Genomic DNA, 17,594 nt, shown 5'->3' with positions numbered 1-17,594 from the left:
TAATAGATATTCCATGTGGTGGTTTGACTTAATGCATACAAAATCCTATTTGAAAACCATTGTGCCTTTGAGGAATCACTCTGTGGTCCGGCCGTCCATTTCAGACACAAACAGTGATAATCCCACTGCAGCATAATAGACTGACACCAGATTAGAGTCATGGCTGCAGTTCAGTGGGACGCGCCGCTCTGTCAGACCCCACCCACACATCTACTGCGTCAAAACCCTTTAAACAATTAGTCCTGGGGAAATAACCTGACAACAATAGAATTGTGTTGCATTGTAATGTGAGAGGCCAGTCACAGCCTGTCCTCAAAATATGATTTACCTTTCATTCATTCCAGTCGAATTATTCTACCACAAAGCAGCACAAAGCTGGCGATGAGTTCATAATTTGCAGTCTTAATATGAGCTCTTGAATCTTTTAGCATGTGAGTAGGTTGCAAATATTTGCATGAGCCTGAAGCGCATGTCTTTCTGTCTTAATTGCACTGTTAAAATACAAATTTGCTGTAAAATAAAAGTGTTTTTAATTGTCAAAAATTTCTTTAGAAGCTCTAACGTCGTCTTGTCCCAGAGCCCTATCATAGAGACAAAGTTTTATCCTTAAACTGCCAATTAAAGAAACCTGTTGCCACAATGGCAATGTCTGACATACCTGCAGTCACATGGGAGGAATGTGCAGTGTCATATGGCACTCCTCACTGATCCAAACCCCTGACCACGAGCAAACCGGCCGTTAAAGGCAACACCTTAAAGAGATTTCTTGGCATCCTCAGCGTGCTCTGTTAACACTGTTTTAAATATGAGATATATGCTTGGATTTTTTTTTTTTTTTTTTTTTACAGTTTGAAGGTCTTCATAAGCCAGAGCTGTCGTTCAATGTGGCATCTATACACTGCACGAGCTTCAAACCTTAAGTGAGAAAAGTGAATAAAAGCAGCCGCGGGGTTAAACTACTGAGGTGCTTTTTGTCTAATATTTGCTTTTAATTAGCACAACAGACGTATTAAAACAACTGTCCTGATTTTTGTTGCAGAATAAATGATTTTTAAGAAACAACTTTCATCTCAACCTAATTTACAATCTGTCATCATGGAATTTAAAGTTTTATAAGCTTCAGTGGATACCCACTGACACTAAAGTTTTCCCAGTAAATGGTCGTCTATCAGATCTCTTGATCCATTGATCTGCTATCAGTTAGGACTCACCACGCCCAAGTGTTTTTTTCCAGGTTCAAAGGAAGCAGACATGTCTCCATTGCGCCAGCTGTCATCTCCAATTTCATCACTCTGGAGAAACTCGCCAAGCTTCTGGACACTGTACGCACACACAAACACAGACACAGTCCAAGAGTAAATATAATTGCGATACTACCAGTAATCTCTCAGGAGGTTGGAATATCCCCATGTGCCTTTAATTAGATTGAGCTCAGAACCAGATCCAGTTGCTGACATGGTTTCTCCAGTCAGTCCGGCCCCTCCCCCAGGCGTCACACTCACCTGACCAGAGCCTTTACGGCGAACCTGACCACCGTGGAGAGCAGGAAGAGGGGGGTGACCAGGATGTGGAACAGAGACAAAGCTGCAAACGCCTCAGAGGGCGTGGGACCGGTCTCATTGATGAAATGATGCATCACGAACGTCTACGAGACAACAATTTAGATTTGATCACCTCTGTCATAGTTGATGTTTACTAAACATATCATTGGTTAAAGAAAGTAGAACCTTCAAGGTAAGAAGATTGTGAAGTTGTCTTACCGCAAGAACGGCAGCAATGGGAATGGCAGCATTCATGAAAACTGTACAGAGACAGAACAGGTTTTATTTCACCGCTTGGTTCAGTTCATAAATTATATTAAATAACTCATCATGCATGTGTTTCAGTCATTTTTTGGGGCTTTTTGATTAGACAGCATATACAGGCTAACAGGGCACCATGAATCTTAGATTGTTTTCGTTTGTATCCACTGACTTCAAGCACGAGGCGTTCAAGTTCTCCAATCAACATGAGTTAAAGCCACGTCACGGATGTTTTTATCTTACTGGACAGAGACGTGTAGAGGGCAAAGGTCCTGAGGCTGGTGAGCTCTTTGCCTCTGGTCTCCTCCACGCTGTCACAGAAGATGTTCTCCCAGGCGTACAGCTTCAGCAGCTTTATGCCCTTCAGGATCTCTGTGGTCTTCTTTAGACGGTCTGTGGAGTGTTCCTGAAGGAGAGGGAAGGGGATCAAAATGATCTATTGTAATATTTCAAGAAAAGATTGTTACTAAGTGATGTAAAATATAAAAACCTGCTTAAAAGCATTAGTATAGTGCCTACTAGAGAGACTTTTTGTGTGTCAGCCAGCTTTGTAGCTATGAGATATTGAAGCGGAGCGAGCAAAACTATGACGGATGCTCCAACCAGGGCGCTCCAGCCCAGTAAATAATATAGCAGGATCACTCCCATCACAATCTGCAAAGGAAGCAGATAATCGTCACTATGGATTAAAAAAGTCAATTTAAAAAAGTGCAGCCCATAATGAATCTAGCTTTTCCTACCTGCACCGGCATGGCCCACAGGTTGGGGCAGAGGAAGAGGAACCACATCAGCTGGTTTGTCTCTATGGCAACCAGGTTGTTGATCTGGCCCAGAGTCATCTCGCCCATGGACATGTTGGAGGTGGACAGACGCAGGATTTTGTTGTAAATCATTGCCTAAAAAAAAAAAATAAAAAATGAAGCAGATATGAACACAAAATGTGGCAATGTATTAAATATTAGTGTTGAAATTAGCAGCAGAGATTTGGTACCAATAGCAAACACAATGATCCAAAGTTATAAGACAAGCTGAATGTAAGATATATTCAAATAAATTTAATTTTAATAATACAACTGTTGATTTCATTCAGCCTAAAACCCTGTCTTTCACTTTTGACTGAAATATTTTCATAGTTGAACACCGGTTGACCTGAGCTGAGTTGAATGCAGAAACCACCACACAGGTTTTCATGACTATATTCAGTAGTAGCAGTAATATCACAGAGTTTAATGGAGAATTAAAGTCACATGGTCTAAATACCAGAGGCTTTATCCCACTAAGTGATTCATCTAAATGAATCTTTGGTTTACACAACTGCACTTTTAACTTTTGTTTTTGTTAACATTTACCCTCTGAACAGGGAGATCCGTGCTGTTTGTGTTCAGAACTGACTGGCTGCTTGCTCAGCACTGAAAATTATCTGGTGGATAAATTCTAATGCTGACGCAGCTCAGAGACCACGAGAGCTGAACTTTTCCAAGCAACACCCCCGCAACGAAAACAAAATGTCAGAAATTAATTTTCCATAATGACGCGTTTGCTCACCAGCAGGGCTCCGCGCAGGTTGATGCCGGTTTCTATGGTAACATAATAGGATGCCTGCAAGAAGGTCCTCTGCAAGATTAGAGCCAGGAAGAGGAGAACGGCCAGGACAGAGGTGTTCTGCAACAGCTTGGAGGAAGACATGAAGTGGACATCGAAATGGGTCTCCTGCAAACAAAAAGAAAATCAATTGAATCCATCTGTGTCATGTTGATAATTTATTCTGGTAATATCAACATATATTTTTGCAGTGAGGATTTGATTACATATTTGATTTGATGCACTAATGCACAAGTCGCCATTTGCATTATACCATTAAAGCCATCGTTGCTAATCAATGAGTGGAAATGTTGGATTTTAAAAATGAATTATCAGGAGGTGCTTTGTTTTGTTGTGCATTTAATTTGCAGGATTGACCAGGTGTGCCAAATATTGACGTTTACAGTTTCTAGATATTACTGAGTGAATAAAACAGTAGGGCATAAACATATAGGAATCAAAACACTCGACCTGATGCTCAGCGGCCCTTCTCTTTGTGTTAACCTGAGATAGAGTGTGATGTGTGTGTGGAACTTTCCATGCCACTCAGAAATGCAGCCCTGCTCTGCTCTGCTCTTTCTCCACTGCCCATTACGCCCACTTTAACGGGCAGGCACGGACCTAACAACAGCTCCCGTCCAACATCAACCATAACAACCACCAGCCAAATGGACTGAATGAAAATACGCTGTCATTATAAAAGCATCTGTTCTGGCTCTCCAACCGACGGCCCCGTCTGCATCGTGACCTTTTGGAGGAGGCTGGCATGGATTTAAGAAGAGTTGAAGTTTGTGATCAGCTATGCCAGCATCTTCTCTCTCGCCAAATGGGCCATCTGTAAAAGTGTCTGTTTTCTCTCTCGCTCATCTTATTGCGCTGTCATGGCAGGTTAAAGTGTTTTGTATTATTGTCTCGTAGCTGTACTGTTGTACAAAGCTGATTTATGAGCCCCGGTGCCAATCCTGAAATATTTGCGATGATGAACCGCAAACTCAAGACTTTGTGTAGATATGAAACACGGTGCCAAAACAATTAGACAGATGATTGAAAGCACCATTTGTTTGTTTTCTTTTTCCTCCCACGTTCAAACAAGTGAAGTTTGCTGCTTATCTCTAAGGTTACATCATTGTGAGATTAACATTTTAGGATTGTGAAATGGTTAGAGAACAGCGGAGGCCATTTTTAGATATTACTCACATTTGATGAGAAATTTTCTGACTTTTACTCACGGCCAGAAAATACCCAATGAAAACAAACTACCTACCCACCTCAATGTTTCATACTTTGCCAAGAAAATTGTTTGTGTTATTTCCATTTTCTAGACCGACCTCATGGCAAATGCAAATTCTTATGCTGATTCACAAGAATAAATAAAAGTCATGCTCACACCATTTCTCTAACATTAAAGTTCAAAATGTCTCCTGATCTTTCTTTTGTTTTCGCAGACTTTTGTTTATGACAAAAAAAATTGAGATCATGTTTTGCAAAATGGGGGGGGATTAAACAATTCCTCTGCCGATGACGACATTTAAGAAGATTTAGTTGGAATTGATTTGACGGTTAACATTTGATTTGGGTTCAAATTAAAGTTTACTGTAGGGTATGTGGTGGTGTTGGTTGGTGGTCAGTTGCCATGGTAATAGTTATGTCGTGCTTAAACCATGCAGGTGTGTGTGTTTGTATCTGCGTGCGTAATGTAATTTCAGAATTTCAGCAGCTGCACATTATTACATTATAGACATATTATCACATCAGATACAACCTCCTCTCTCACACACACACACACAAACAAAATGGTGGTAACATGATGACTGTGACCAACGCCTCGGTAATATCACACTTGCAGTGAGTCATTCATCCAGCGTAGACAACTCATGATGTTGCACTAAAGTGCACTTAACCTTTAATAAGCTGATGCCGACACTCAGCCGTGTGATTTCTCTGAAGGGAGATGATGATGAGGGTCAGCTATGATCGTCAGTTTCTGTACCAGTTTTCAAGTCCACATAGTCACATGATACCACGCAGCCGTCTGACGTAAATTGAATATTTAAAAAGTAGATTCTGCAAATAAGCTTCATTGTAGTTCATTTACATCAGTTTGACCATAGTAATGAGCTTTGAGCTGATATTCTACTGGTGTTTTTGCCACATTTTTCATTTTATTTCAAGCTGTGTTCACACAGAAACACACATTCTGTCTCACACAGGCGCATACATACACCGAGGGTGTCCTTGTCCAAGGTGGTGTCTTTCTCAACCTTCAGGTACTTCACGATGCCAGAGATGCAGAGCGGCCCAGCGAAGCCCAGCAGGTCTGCCAGGTAGCGGAAGGTGCTGCTGAGCAGGATGGGCCGGCCGAACGCACGATACATTGAGCGCCAGATGGACGGGGCTCGATCCGGGTCCACCGCCGTCTGTGTGAGGAGAGTGTGACAGATGACGGAGGGAAATTACAGAGATTTGTGTAGTGTAACAAGTGCAACAGGATCATTTGAGGTTAAAGCGTCTGTCTGCTCACCCTCTGATCCTCATACGCATCTTTGAGCCGCAAGTAATTGGTGAGGGCTCTCATGGCGATGGGCAGCTTGCCGATCTTTTTCAGCTCTATTGGCCTTTTATGGGCTCCAATGATCAGCGGATTCATCCACCAATAGGTCGCCTGAAAATGAACACGACCAATGACATAAACACTCTGACATGACACTAAAATCTGATGTGTTGTGTTGTCATCCACCTTAGACAGCAGGTTGACAAATGGCTGCAGAAAGCGAACCCCCAAATCCTGCAAGTCCTCAGGCGGCTTCACCTTCTGAGGATTGGCGAAGAATACGTATTTCTACAAAGGAGACCCAAAAGGGATTAACATATGAGAAAACCACTCTGAAAACCACAAACACAAAAACATTTTGGTATCCCTTCCTGGTCATGCAAGTTAAAGGTTATCTGTTTGAAACATGCTCACTCACCCTGACTCGTATGACATTAACCTCAACAGCCATTAATAGTCCATACAGGATCACCAACAAGGCTGTGATACAGAACCTCAGGTGCTGTGGTCCCACGTTGAATTGCACATATTTCCAAAGCTTAATGGACTTTGTGATGAATGCCAACACCCAGTAAATGAAAAGAACTACAAGAGAAAAATAAGTTGTTTATTGCAGTATTGTGCAGTGCTGAAAATAAATATGTTTAAAATTCAAATTCTAAAATCTAAAAGAGGGTTCTAAATCTTGAGTAACTTCTTTTACTTGAGCCCAAACAAATGCTTTTAAGAAATTCACTCAAGGTGTTAGTGATAGCATTCACAAGAATGGGACAGATGGACAATGTAACGGCTCGTGTCTTGACTGTGGAGGTAAAAAAACAAAAAAAACGCTCAACTGCTGTCAGAACTCAACATCAAGCAACTTGCATTATGGGTATTTTTGGTGCCAAGTTCCAACAAAGAAAATGAGGAATGGCAGATAGAGCATCTCTGGCTTGATTACAAACTCTCAGCGTTATGGGTGAGTGGCGTTAAAGCAATGGAGTGGTCTTTAAAAAGCTTTGACTTGTGCACAGACTGTTCTTCGAGGACAAATAAAATTTACGGGGGTAAACAATCTCAGTGCCCTCAGTGGTGAGACTTACCAAGCAGCAGTTTGGGAAAGTTGGATGTCTCTATGTTGTGGTAATAAACCACTGATGTTGTTGCTGCCACGAAGCCCATGAATGCTGGTGTGTAGAGATGGAGGTGATTTGTTCCCATCATCCTACAGTGACAGACAAAATATAGAAATGCCACATGGCTTCAGCATGGTGTGATCATTTTACAAGGTGGATTTTTTTTGTGCTTGTGTGTATTTGACATGTCTGTCTGAGCCCTCACTTGTTGGACACGATGCCTTCTGCAAACTCACAGACGTGGACAAAAAGCAGCGAGAAGGTGAGGATCCACCTCAGGTTGTGGCCGGGGAAATGAAGCCATGTGTTGTGATGTATCTGGACCTTCGAGCTTTGACTGCCCCAACCTGAGAGACAGAAACAGAGGGAGACAGAATGAGAAGGAAGTCGTGATGAATCTGAGCTCCACATTGTTTAAAGATCCAACCTGTATGAAGCAGGGAGAGAAGAAGAAGTCAATGATTGGTTTTTGAACCAAGTTATGAGCTTCTGATGAAGGAAGACAAACACAAGGAAAGTGATATAATGCAAGATTTAAGAACATAAGATATAATAGCCACCTAAAGCAAAAAAGCTCTGTGTATCTCCAATACTGACACACTTCATGAAAATAAATGTGTCAACTGAATTTGACTCCAGTTTAGTGGTTAGAATGATGGATGCTCTGGGCCAGTAACTTGTTTCACTTGTGCTGACAGTGATGATATCGTTTCTTATCTGGTTTCTCAACTAAATGGACTGTGGCCATTTGGAGTCTCCGGGGACTGAGACCATAAAAAACCAGAACCAGGAAGTATCAATTAGTGAGTCCACTGGGACCGGACTGAGGGCTTCTGGTCAGAAATATTCCCATAAACTACGACTACACAAGCATGCATGCACGCGCACACACACAACAAATAAACCATACATTCAGCAAAAGACATTTTCTGTAATATAATACAGCAACAACAGAGCAGGATGGAAGGATTTTCTATTATGACAAACATAAAACCAAAATAAAATTAAAAATGCTAGCCTCATCACTTAAGATACTGAAACACTGTTGTAGTTTTGTGTGTGTGAAAAAAGTCACTGCTGCAGATCATGGAACAGCTGTAGAAATCTTAAATGCTCTTCCAAGCTGCTTAATATTCACACTGGAGATGAGGAAGTGTGTGCGTGATATACATTTGCTGTGGCTGCCAGGAGGTTTATATGGAAGTTGACTGAAATTGTTAAAAAGAAAATGGAAATGGGACAAGTTTGCTAAAAAAGAAGGTATTCCTGTTACGCATCATAAAATTTCAGTCCCTTTTCGGTGACGCAGAACTTCACAAGTACGAAAACATCATTCAAAATACCTATTGACTATGATCTAACTGCCTTGGTGCTCCTTTCTCAACAGTCTGTTGTGTGATGGATTTTAAAATGATCTGCTAATATGATGAATGCCTTTAAAGTGCCAGCTGTTTAACTGTGTATTAGCTGAAAAAACTCACATTTGGTTATTTTAGTCATAAATCATTCAGATATGTATTTAAATTATTCAAAAAAAATCTAATAAAACTCTGAAGCAGGATTTTGGTCATATCGCCCACTCCTATCCACCTATTCAAAACCTCTTATCCTATACAGGGTCATGTGGGGCCCCAGACTTTCCCAGCATGCACTAGTGCTGGCTTGCTATGGTCAGTCACAGTGCCAGAACACTATAAAATCACATTCACTGCTCCTGCCCACTAATCACTAACACTTAACGCACTGCAGTGGATTAAAAACATCATCAACACCATCAAAACAAAGATCAAACTGTGTGCGTGTCTGAGTCATGGCAATCCTCTCTGGATTAGTTCTGTCCTGACAGCTGCACCGACTTCTGAGACTCTCCAGCAGAAAAGGTGATGCTCTAAGAGGCTTCAGCAGGAAACACTTACACATTTGTCAGAACACAGATAACTCAGCTTGAAGCATTTTTTTAGGAAATGCCCAGAACTTTGACACATTTCTCCCATCAAATCAGTTGCATTGTCAGCAGAAGATATTTATTTTTAACCAGGTGGTTGTTTCACATTTAAGTTAAGACAACTGTGTTTGCAGTGATTGGAGCTGGAATAATCATTTGATCAATCAAATTAGGAAAAAAAAAAAAAATCTTTTTGGTGATTTTTTTGGAGTTAGAATCACGTACCGATGAAGAGGATGGGGAAGGTAATGAAGAGCAGGAAGACGTGGGGGACCAGGTTGAGAGCGTCCACGAAGCAGCCATTGTTCAGCACACCATTATGCACGCTGTAGGCATTGATATTGATCTCGCTGCCACAAAATGACAAGGCCATGCCACCATCCAACTGCTCCACACAAGCCTTAAAAAAAACAACAAAAAAAAACAAACACCAAAATAAGGGTTGATTTCATCTAATGTTTCTTGTTGATCCTTTAAGACCCAGCGGTCTGGGTCATAGCTGGTGCTTTGGTTTGACCTTTGGAGAATAGATCGGACACGTTTGTGGTATGTCACACATTCAAGTGCACACACACTTGCTCACACAGTCACACAGCATGAAGCATGGGTGCTATTTCAAAGGCGCTGCACAACCACATATCCACAAGCTTATGGAGCTTTACTGTTAGACAATTTGTGAATGAAGTGTTGGAAGTTTTCATGAAGACATAAGTATGTTAACTGTTCGACAACCCTAAATCCCATTCTGATTAAAAATACAGAGTAACAAGCTTAAAACGATGATAAAATGTTCCTGAATATTGCTTTATAGTGTGAACTCATTATAAAGCCCTGGTTATTAACCTGACATCAGTTAAAGGAGTTTAACTAACTACCAGTGCTCACTGAATAAATCAACCTTCTTATATCAAAACTTGCACCGTTTGGGTTTTGAAGTTTGCTCTAATGTGTCACTACAGAAGTATTAACAACGTAGCAAAAATTATTACAGCAATGCAAATCGCTGATTTGTAATTCATATTGATGTATCAAGCTGATCAGAGTGACAGCAATTAGCGACTGATCTACCTGTAAATGGAGGGTTTTCTGTCTGTCTGATCTGTTTCTTGTCAACCACTCAGCCAATCAAATCCAAACTTGGCAGGCGTGTTGCAGATGAGCTGACAAATTGTAGTATAATGTGTCAAGTTTTTTGGATGAGCGGTGGAACCAGAACTATGGAACTTTAGAACTCAGTCAAAGGAACATTATATGGCATCGCCCTTCCGTGACATCATATTCAGAACACAAGAACAATGTCTTTTGGACACATTCCATCACCCTTTGGCTCCATATGTGTCGCTGAGGATTTGGAGGACCAAAAGATGGCAGAGATCAAGGTGGCTGGGAGGAGGTGGAGGTATTAATGGCACAAATGCATAAAGCCTTGGATTTACAATCAGGATGAGGAGTAGTGTGATCTCTCTGCCCAGCTGGAAGCAGAGACTAAGATGAAACACTCTCTGACCTAACAGGCCTGCTGAGTGAGGCTCAGTGAGCTGATGTGCCAACAAAAGGAAATCCATCAGCAGCAGCTCAAAGAAGAGAAGCAATCCTACGCCAAAAGGGTGAAAAGAGATCAGGAACTGATCCAGGGGATGAAGACCCAGAGGAATTCCCTGAACCAGGAACTAGAGGGCCGAACAGCAAAACTGGAGAAACTGACCTCAGCCAACCTCGAGCTCATCATCAAACTCAAGACTGAGGACAGGGACAGTGAGGGAATGCCCACCTGAGGTATGTAGGAAGAAGAAGTCACACTTTCAGGGTCAGAACCTCAAATGTCTAAAGACAAACTCACATAGAAGGAAAAAAAGAACCTCTCTCTGGAAATGGATCTGCCACCTCCTCAGTTTTGGAACAACACAAACTGAGACTCCAACATCAGGAGCTGTACATCGCAGCGCTAACCTATACACCTAGTAGCATGTCAATAAATATTACCTTGAATTTTTATATTCCTTCCTACGAGAGTTTGAATTACACCACCATTAATAATTCAGTCCGTCCTGTGTGATCCAGGATCAGAAAACACAATGCTTAGAAAAATGGATCTCAGAAGATTGAGACCAAAACCTGCACTTTAGTTAGCACTTTAGCACTCAGTGTCCTTCTCATTAAGCCTTTTGGTTCAACTGTTTTTTTTGGTTCAATGGCTGAAATTAAGTCTGACACTAAATCAAGCATGAGACATCACATTTTCTTTTTCTATGATATAAAGAGAGACGGGTACAATTAATTTTATAACCAGGAGTTCCTGCCTTCTCCATTTCGCAGTCAAGATGGCTGCAATTGAGTGCAAAAGGATGAAAATGTGTTCCTACACTAAAACACTCTACATTTTGACCAATTTGAATAATTTATGCAAATATGAAGCACAGAAAGAGATGACAAAAACAAAAACAAACATGGCCACCGGAAGTGCTAAAGCTCTTCCGGTGGCCATCTTATTTTGGCGTGAACAGTGCAACAAAATTTTTTTAAACGTAGAAAATTAATCACTAATTTAATACACTGAACAGACTGTGAATTAATGTACACATCGTTCTGTTTAAATTTGTTTTGTAGTTATTCTCCAATTATATATTTGTATTTTAAACATGGCGGAGCCGTTAATTTGGACCGTTAACGCAGTTGATGTGGTGCGAAAAATATTAAACATTTAAACAAGTTAACCTCCGTCTTTAAACCTGCAGGCGACAAACTTGGTAAAACAATAAATTTTTTTCAACACAACACTGACAAAAAGTGAAATTTGTCACCAGCAGAGTCGTTAAGTTTTGCTAATTAAAGCTAATATTAGCGTCTTACCTCGGAGAGAAGTAATAATCCTCACTGACAGCGTTTCATTCCTGGTGCCTGAGTTTTAAAATATATATACATACACATAGAAAACAGGCGGTGGGAATGGGAAGCAGGCGAAAGAAAGGGTTTACTGAGAGCTGAAGAAAGAAAAGTTGATTATTTTTAGCCCCGTTAGAGAATCAGCTGCTCCGCGTTCAGCTGCCTGTCTCCGTCAGCGACGTCAAGATACGTCAACACGACGTAACAACTTCCGCCGGTGGCCTTCAAAAATAAGAGACGGGGAAAGAACACTGAATCTTTGCTTTGATTGTATCCTTTTAACTTTGTTCTGGTTTATTTACTTTAGTTTTATAACACACTATCCAAACAAAATGATTATGACCCTCTGTGTGTTTTAAAGGACAAAGGTAGTCCGCAAATGTTGTTGTTTTTTCTTATTTTCTGGCTTTCATTGATATTATAACTCCCAAGTATTTAGAAATGTCTATTCATATTTCTGTTTGTATCCTGCAGCAGCTGTTTCTGCTGTTAAGTATTTCTGATCATCACTATTAAGAAAAACATGAGCTGTTAAACCTCCTGTGTGCTTCAGTCTAAAAACAAACTGATTATCTACCTACACAGCCTGAATGTAGAGAGTATTTATTGAAATGTTAATGGTATTGACAGCCATGTGATTGGATACAAGTGCATGTGTCTAATTAGAGCTTGTCTATTTGTTGATGATTTTGTAGTAATGTGTGCTGCATAAACTCATTGAATAATTCATCCTTCTTTTCTATATATTACATTTAATTATCATTCAGTCTGCTATTACTTCACACCTTTTGTGAATTTGCTTAATTTTCATCTTCTCATTTCTTTTATGTTCCTCAGAGAAGCCTCTTTTTTCTTCTTCTTCTGTCGATAAAATAAGATTACTTTGAAGGTGTGATTTTTGTAAAATCCGGTCCAAATTAATCTCACTTCAGCGACCTTGACTCACTTTTCCACCCCTCTCTTCTCAGATTTCCAAAGTTGAGGTTGAGTGGGGGGGATTATTATGGGCTGCTTCTTCAACAGCCAGCTGATAAGTCACTTACAGCCAGTTTATAAACCTGCAGCTTCAGTCCTGACACCTCATCTGGTTACACTTTTGGATTTTGGTCATAAAAACCTGAAGTCCACCTCTGCAGAGGTCAACAGAAACAGAGAGCATGTTTTTAAGAACCATTTAAATAGAAATACATAGAATTTTTTATTTCATCTTATTATTATTATCATTATTATTATTATTATTATTATTATTATTATAGTTCACTGTCACAGAAGCAGCTTCATGTGAAATCATCCATGGTATGTAAGGATGCGGGATCTGGTGCCATAAAGCCCGTCAGAGAGAAGCCCTTGATCGGGTCACTGAGGCGGACGATCCTCGGTTGTCGACCTCATTTATGGAGGACACATAATTCACAATGAGACGCAATTACTGCACCGAATTTAAACCGAAATGCACACGAAGGGGAAACACTGATGATTCATAATAAGACAAAGGTTGATGTCTTCCACCTACAGCGATTCTGTTATTTAGTCATTTGCTCTTGACGAAACTCCATTTGGAAATTGGTGAATTTAAGGTCTGTATCCAAACAACGGAAAAAAATACATCTGTTAAATATAATTTGATTTTTTTTTTAGTTAAGATGCATCCAATTTTGTGTTCGGAGTGAGAAAAAAAAATATGTGAAACGACATTTCCTCATAAAATGTGTCACGTTTTGAACTGTCCCGCCATTCATTCATTCATCAAAACCACCTAAAGCCCATCAGGAGTCCAGCGTGAATTCATTTCAATTTCCTGCTTACATTCACAACTTTAGTTGATTATATTAAAGCCGAATTGAAGACGTTTCTCTTCTTAACATAAACATACAGTATAGTCTTATTTTTAACTTTGCGATTTTTTAGTTGGATTCGAGAAACTCTTAAATTTCGGATCGGTGGACGAGGTTTGGTTTGTCTAACCGGGCTGCTGCGGAGGACTCAGAGGGAAAAAACGAGAATCCTTACCCGGCTTCTGACGCAGGTCAGTCCTTCCTCAGGTCCCGTGTGTCCCACAATAATGCGGTTTATACTGAAGGACTGAGGAACCTGGGGGAGGGGGGGCAGGACACGGACACACACGCACACACACACACACACACCCAGATATGGTGCAATATTTCCTGCAGAAATTTGATTTAATGCATCAATAAGTAACTACAAATGGGGGATAAAAATCAACATTACTGTCAGACATCATGCTAATATTAATAATGTATCAGTCATTTTATATTACAGCTCATGTGTTCATATTTATCATTTCTCTTAATCCTGCTCAGCATTAGATTTTATAGTCCTGATGACGTCATAGTGACATCATCGGGCTAAACCACGTAGAGGGTTTTTGGGTTTTTTTTTGTCCAATAAAATAATTTCTTTCGATCATTTTTACAATTATCAAGTAACTTCTTGGTTATTTATCAAAAAGAAAATTGTTGTGGTGAAGAAAGAAATCGAAGGATGTTGGTTGGTTTTCTCTGGGTTAAGATTCCTGCATCCTTTGGTTGAATCACAGCAGTTTGATTTGTCCTCAGTAAATTTTCTGGTTAATTTACGCTTCATTTCAATTTAATATAAAATTTGAAAACACGTTTCCAGGTAGTCATCCTAATTAGAGCTCATAATTAAGGCTAATAGGAAAAGCTGCAGTTGTCAATCAAGTGATTGAACCAATAGTGTTTTAGCAGAAGATACTTTGTGGGTGTCTAAAAGGTCCTGAATTTTACGCTCTTACTGTATTTTATTTGGAATGATTGATATTCATTAGAAGATATATTTGTGGTTTTAAGACCCAAAAACCAAATCAGTGTCGTTTTACAGGCTTCTCAGATCATAATCAACTTTATTAGCCAAGTATGTGAACACAAGGAAGAAACATGACTGGCTGAAACTTAAGCATGAAGTTAAAAGAAGACAATAGAAAATAGTTAGAGGAGCCTACACCTGCTCTATTTAACTTAATAAATCATTTTCAGCGTCTTCAGTATCTTCACTTTTTGAAACTGTGTGGTCAAATGGAAACGACAAACACAACACATCAAGTCGTAACCTCATCGGCTGATTCATCTTCATCTGCGAGGAGATTCCCATCAAGCAGTGTTTCCCAAGAAACCGCCAAGGGAAGAAGTTGACCTTTGACCCCTGCACGGGCACACAAAGTGCCACAGCTCATAGCTCTTTATCTCCTCCGGGGGCCGACAAACACTCCCACACACCCTCTCTTCTGCTGTGTTGACACGCACAGACACACACACGCATACAGTAGGAACAAACTCAGACAGCTGTTCAACTTTGACCTCTGACCTTTATGTCACCAGAGGAGGAAGTAGCACTTGTGACCCAGCATCACAGGAAGACCCTCAGTGACACAAACACACAAAACAAACACAAACAAACAGGATGGAAACACGAAATATAAGTTAAAATCCGACCCATGTGATCAGCACTTTCATGCACCCATAAGTGTGAGTGTGTTTTTTTGTTAATTTTGTGTATGTGTATGCTACCTCCGTGTGTTTTGTTTGTGTGTTTGTGTTGCTCATACTCCACACAGCGTGAGAAAGCTTCTTCCTGAGGGCAGTGCTTGACCAACACGCCGCCCCAGGACAGGAAGCGGGGATCGTTCCCCCCTCCAGAACAAACTTGTCCGTGCTTACACCCTTGTGAGGAAAACCTTTAAACTTTGACCTTTTACTTTGCAAAAATTTACTTCGATTTTAAAGCTGATGAGCTTTAATGTTGATGTATTCTGTTTTGTTCAGCGTAAATTAAAAACAACGGAGTCCAGAACATGCTTGAAATAAAGCAAGCTACAGAACAGAGAGATTTAAAAATCCTCAGCTACCTTTTCTCTAGAGATGTTCAAGTGTTTTTATGTTTTATTCCTTTATTTCCCTAAGTTTTCACATTTCTATAAGAAAGTCATAAAAGGATTTTTAGGATGTTCAACTCCATCATACCAAACGCAAAACACCAATCTGTCCACTCTGTCAAGGCTTCAGCAGAGGAGTGCTGGTCGTAACAGTTGTGCTGGATTGTGAAGATGAGCCTGCTGAACACAGAGAAGTTCGCTTAATAAATCAAAAGGACAAATGTAAAGACGTTCTGCCAAATATAACAGCACAGGTGAGTGTGGTCACTTCTCAAAATACACAATGCGCCTTAAAAAATGTCCTGACTTTCCAAAAATGTCCCCTAAAAAAAACAGACACACATTCATTAGCGATGAGTCTGTGCTGCCACCTTTTGGGGACACGCTGACGGTGATTTTTAAACTGATGGTGAGCATCAAAGCAATAAATCAAACTTTCAAAAAACATCCTGGAAAGTTAACAAACTCAGTTTTCATCTCGTCCTGCAGCAGCGGTGATGGCGGAGCGTTGTTTTCTTCGACACCTAAAGGTCACCGGACAGTCAGCAGGAGGCGGGAAAATGCTGGCACACGCTCTGATTGTTCTGGTAGGTGACGTTTGTTATTCGGCAGCAGTCTGGCATGAAAGGATGCCAATCTGAGCTGGATGGGATCTGCGCAGATTAAAGGAAAATTTGTTGAAATGCTAATCGATTCCTCGAACAGACAGGACGGAGGCGGGAAACAAGAAAAGCTGCAGCGGCTGTCGGGAAATTACAGGCCGCAGACTTACTTCAAACAGCTGGAGGTTTCAGTGATGTCGTGAAGGTGGAACCAGGCCGAGTCACTGAGTGAATCACAGTGAAATGAAGATAATTTCACAAAAGCAAACACACGTTATTACTGCTGAGCAGGATTACACACTTAAACGCACACGGCAGTCACACAGCTGATTCAGTCAAAACTAATTTGAAGCGTCAGAATTTATTTGCATCAGAATCATAAATGTTTTTTCCGCTTTGGTGCTTATTACTCAAACCAGGCGACAAATTTAGCTTCATTTTAATTTAATTTCTTTGTACGTGAGCAAAGAAAACTGTAAAGTGTGTCCGCTCGTCCATCGCTTTGTATTGAAAGGGCACCAATGTGTCTTTTCACATCTTGTAATGACTTTGACTGGTGGTCTGTGATTTGGAAAAGCTGTTTTACAGCAGCAGTAGTGCTTCAGTTCATTTCAAAAGCAAATCTGACTTAATCCAATTTTAAACACAGTTTGTTAAGACTCTGCTAATCACATACTACAAAAAAACAACCCTGTGTTGATGTGTTTTAATCACAAGCTTAAATTTAAACCAGAGATATGTATAAAAAAGTGGGTTTAGTCGTACTGCAGCTTTTGGGAAACCGTTTTATGGAAACAATTTTCATCTGGGATTTCTGCCAATTTGTTTTTCTTCTTATCCAAATTCCACCTCAGCCACCAGGAGGCGTACTCATCCTGTAATTGTTTTGTGAAGCTGACCTCCGGCCACAGCCCATAATACTCACTCTCTTTGTCATTTATTTATTTGAAATATAAAATGCATCACTTCCGATGCAACACTGTTGCTTATGGAGTTCACAGCGATATCCTTTAATTTATTTTAATAATCATCTATCAGATTTACATTGTTTAGTGCTTTTCTTGTCTTTTGAAAAATCTATCAGTTTCTTCTTTTGTTGTTTTTACTGTCTGAATTTCTTGACTCACTTTCTGTAACCATCATGATCATTATTATCATTATTTAGGAATGCAGAAATGGTTTTCTTTTTTTTCAGACGC

General features: G+C 40.2%; 1 protein-coding gene across 1 annotated transcript in view; it reads right to left on the bottom strand.

Annotated features, from left to right (window-relative positions):
* Positions 1-9,370, bottom strand: part of abcc9 (ATP-binding cassette, sub-family C (CFTR/MRP), member 9) — a 32,369-nt gene extending 22,999 nt beyond the window's left edge. The window contains exons 1-14 of the mRNA XM_029495647.1: positions 9,223-9,370; positions 7,258-7,399; positions 7,020-7,141; positions 6,353-6,519; positions 6,121-6,222; positions 5,905-6,045; positions 5,606-5,800; positions 3,348-3,512; positions 2,543-2,698; positions 2,322-2,456; positions 2,046-2,208; positions 1,761-1,801; positions 1,503-1,645; positions 1,212-1,320 (exon numbers count right to left, since the gene is read on the bottom strand). Of these exons, the coding sequence (XP_029351507.1) occupies positions 1,212-1,320; positions 1,503-1,645; positions 1,761-1,801; positions 2,046-2,208; positions 2,322-2,456; positions 2,543-2,698; positions 3,348-3,512; positions 5,606-5,800; positions 5,905-6,045; positions 6,121-6,222; positions 6,353-6,519; positions 7,020-7,141; positions 7,258-7,399; positions 9,223-9,370 (1,929 nt within the window). The remainder of the gene's footprint in view (positions 1-1,211; positions 1,321-1,502; positions 1,646-1,760; positions 1,802-2,045; positions 2,209-2,321; positions 2,457-2,542; positions 2,699-3,347; positions 3,513-5,605; positions 5,801-5,904; positions 6,046-6,120; positions 6,223-6,352; positions 6,520-7,019; positions 7,142-7,257; positions 7,400-9,222) is intronic.
* Positions 9,371-17,594: the final 8,224 nt, after the last annotated feature.

The sequence above is a fragment of the Echeneis naucrates genome, chromosome 23 (assembly GCF_900963305.1).
Source record: "Echeneis naucrates chromosome 23, fEcheNa1.1, whole genome shotgun sequence".
NCBI classification, from domain to species: domain Eukaryota; kingdom Metazoa; phylum Chordata; class Actinopteri; order Carangiformes; family Echeneidae; genus Echeneis; species Echeneis naucrates.
Note: the sequence above shows the minus strand (reverse complement) of the source record. Positions and strands in the feature narration are given on the sequence as shown.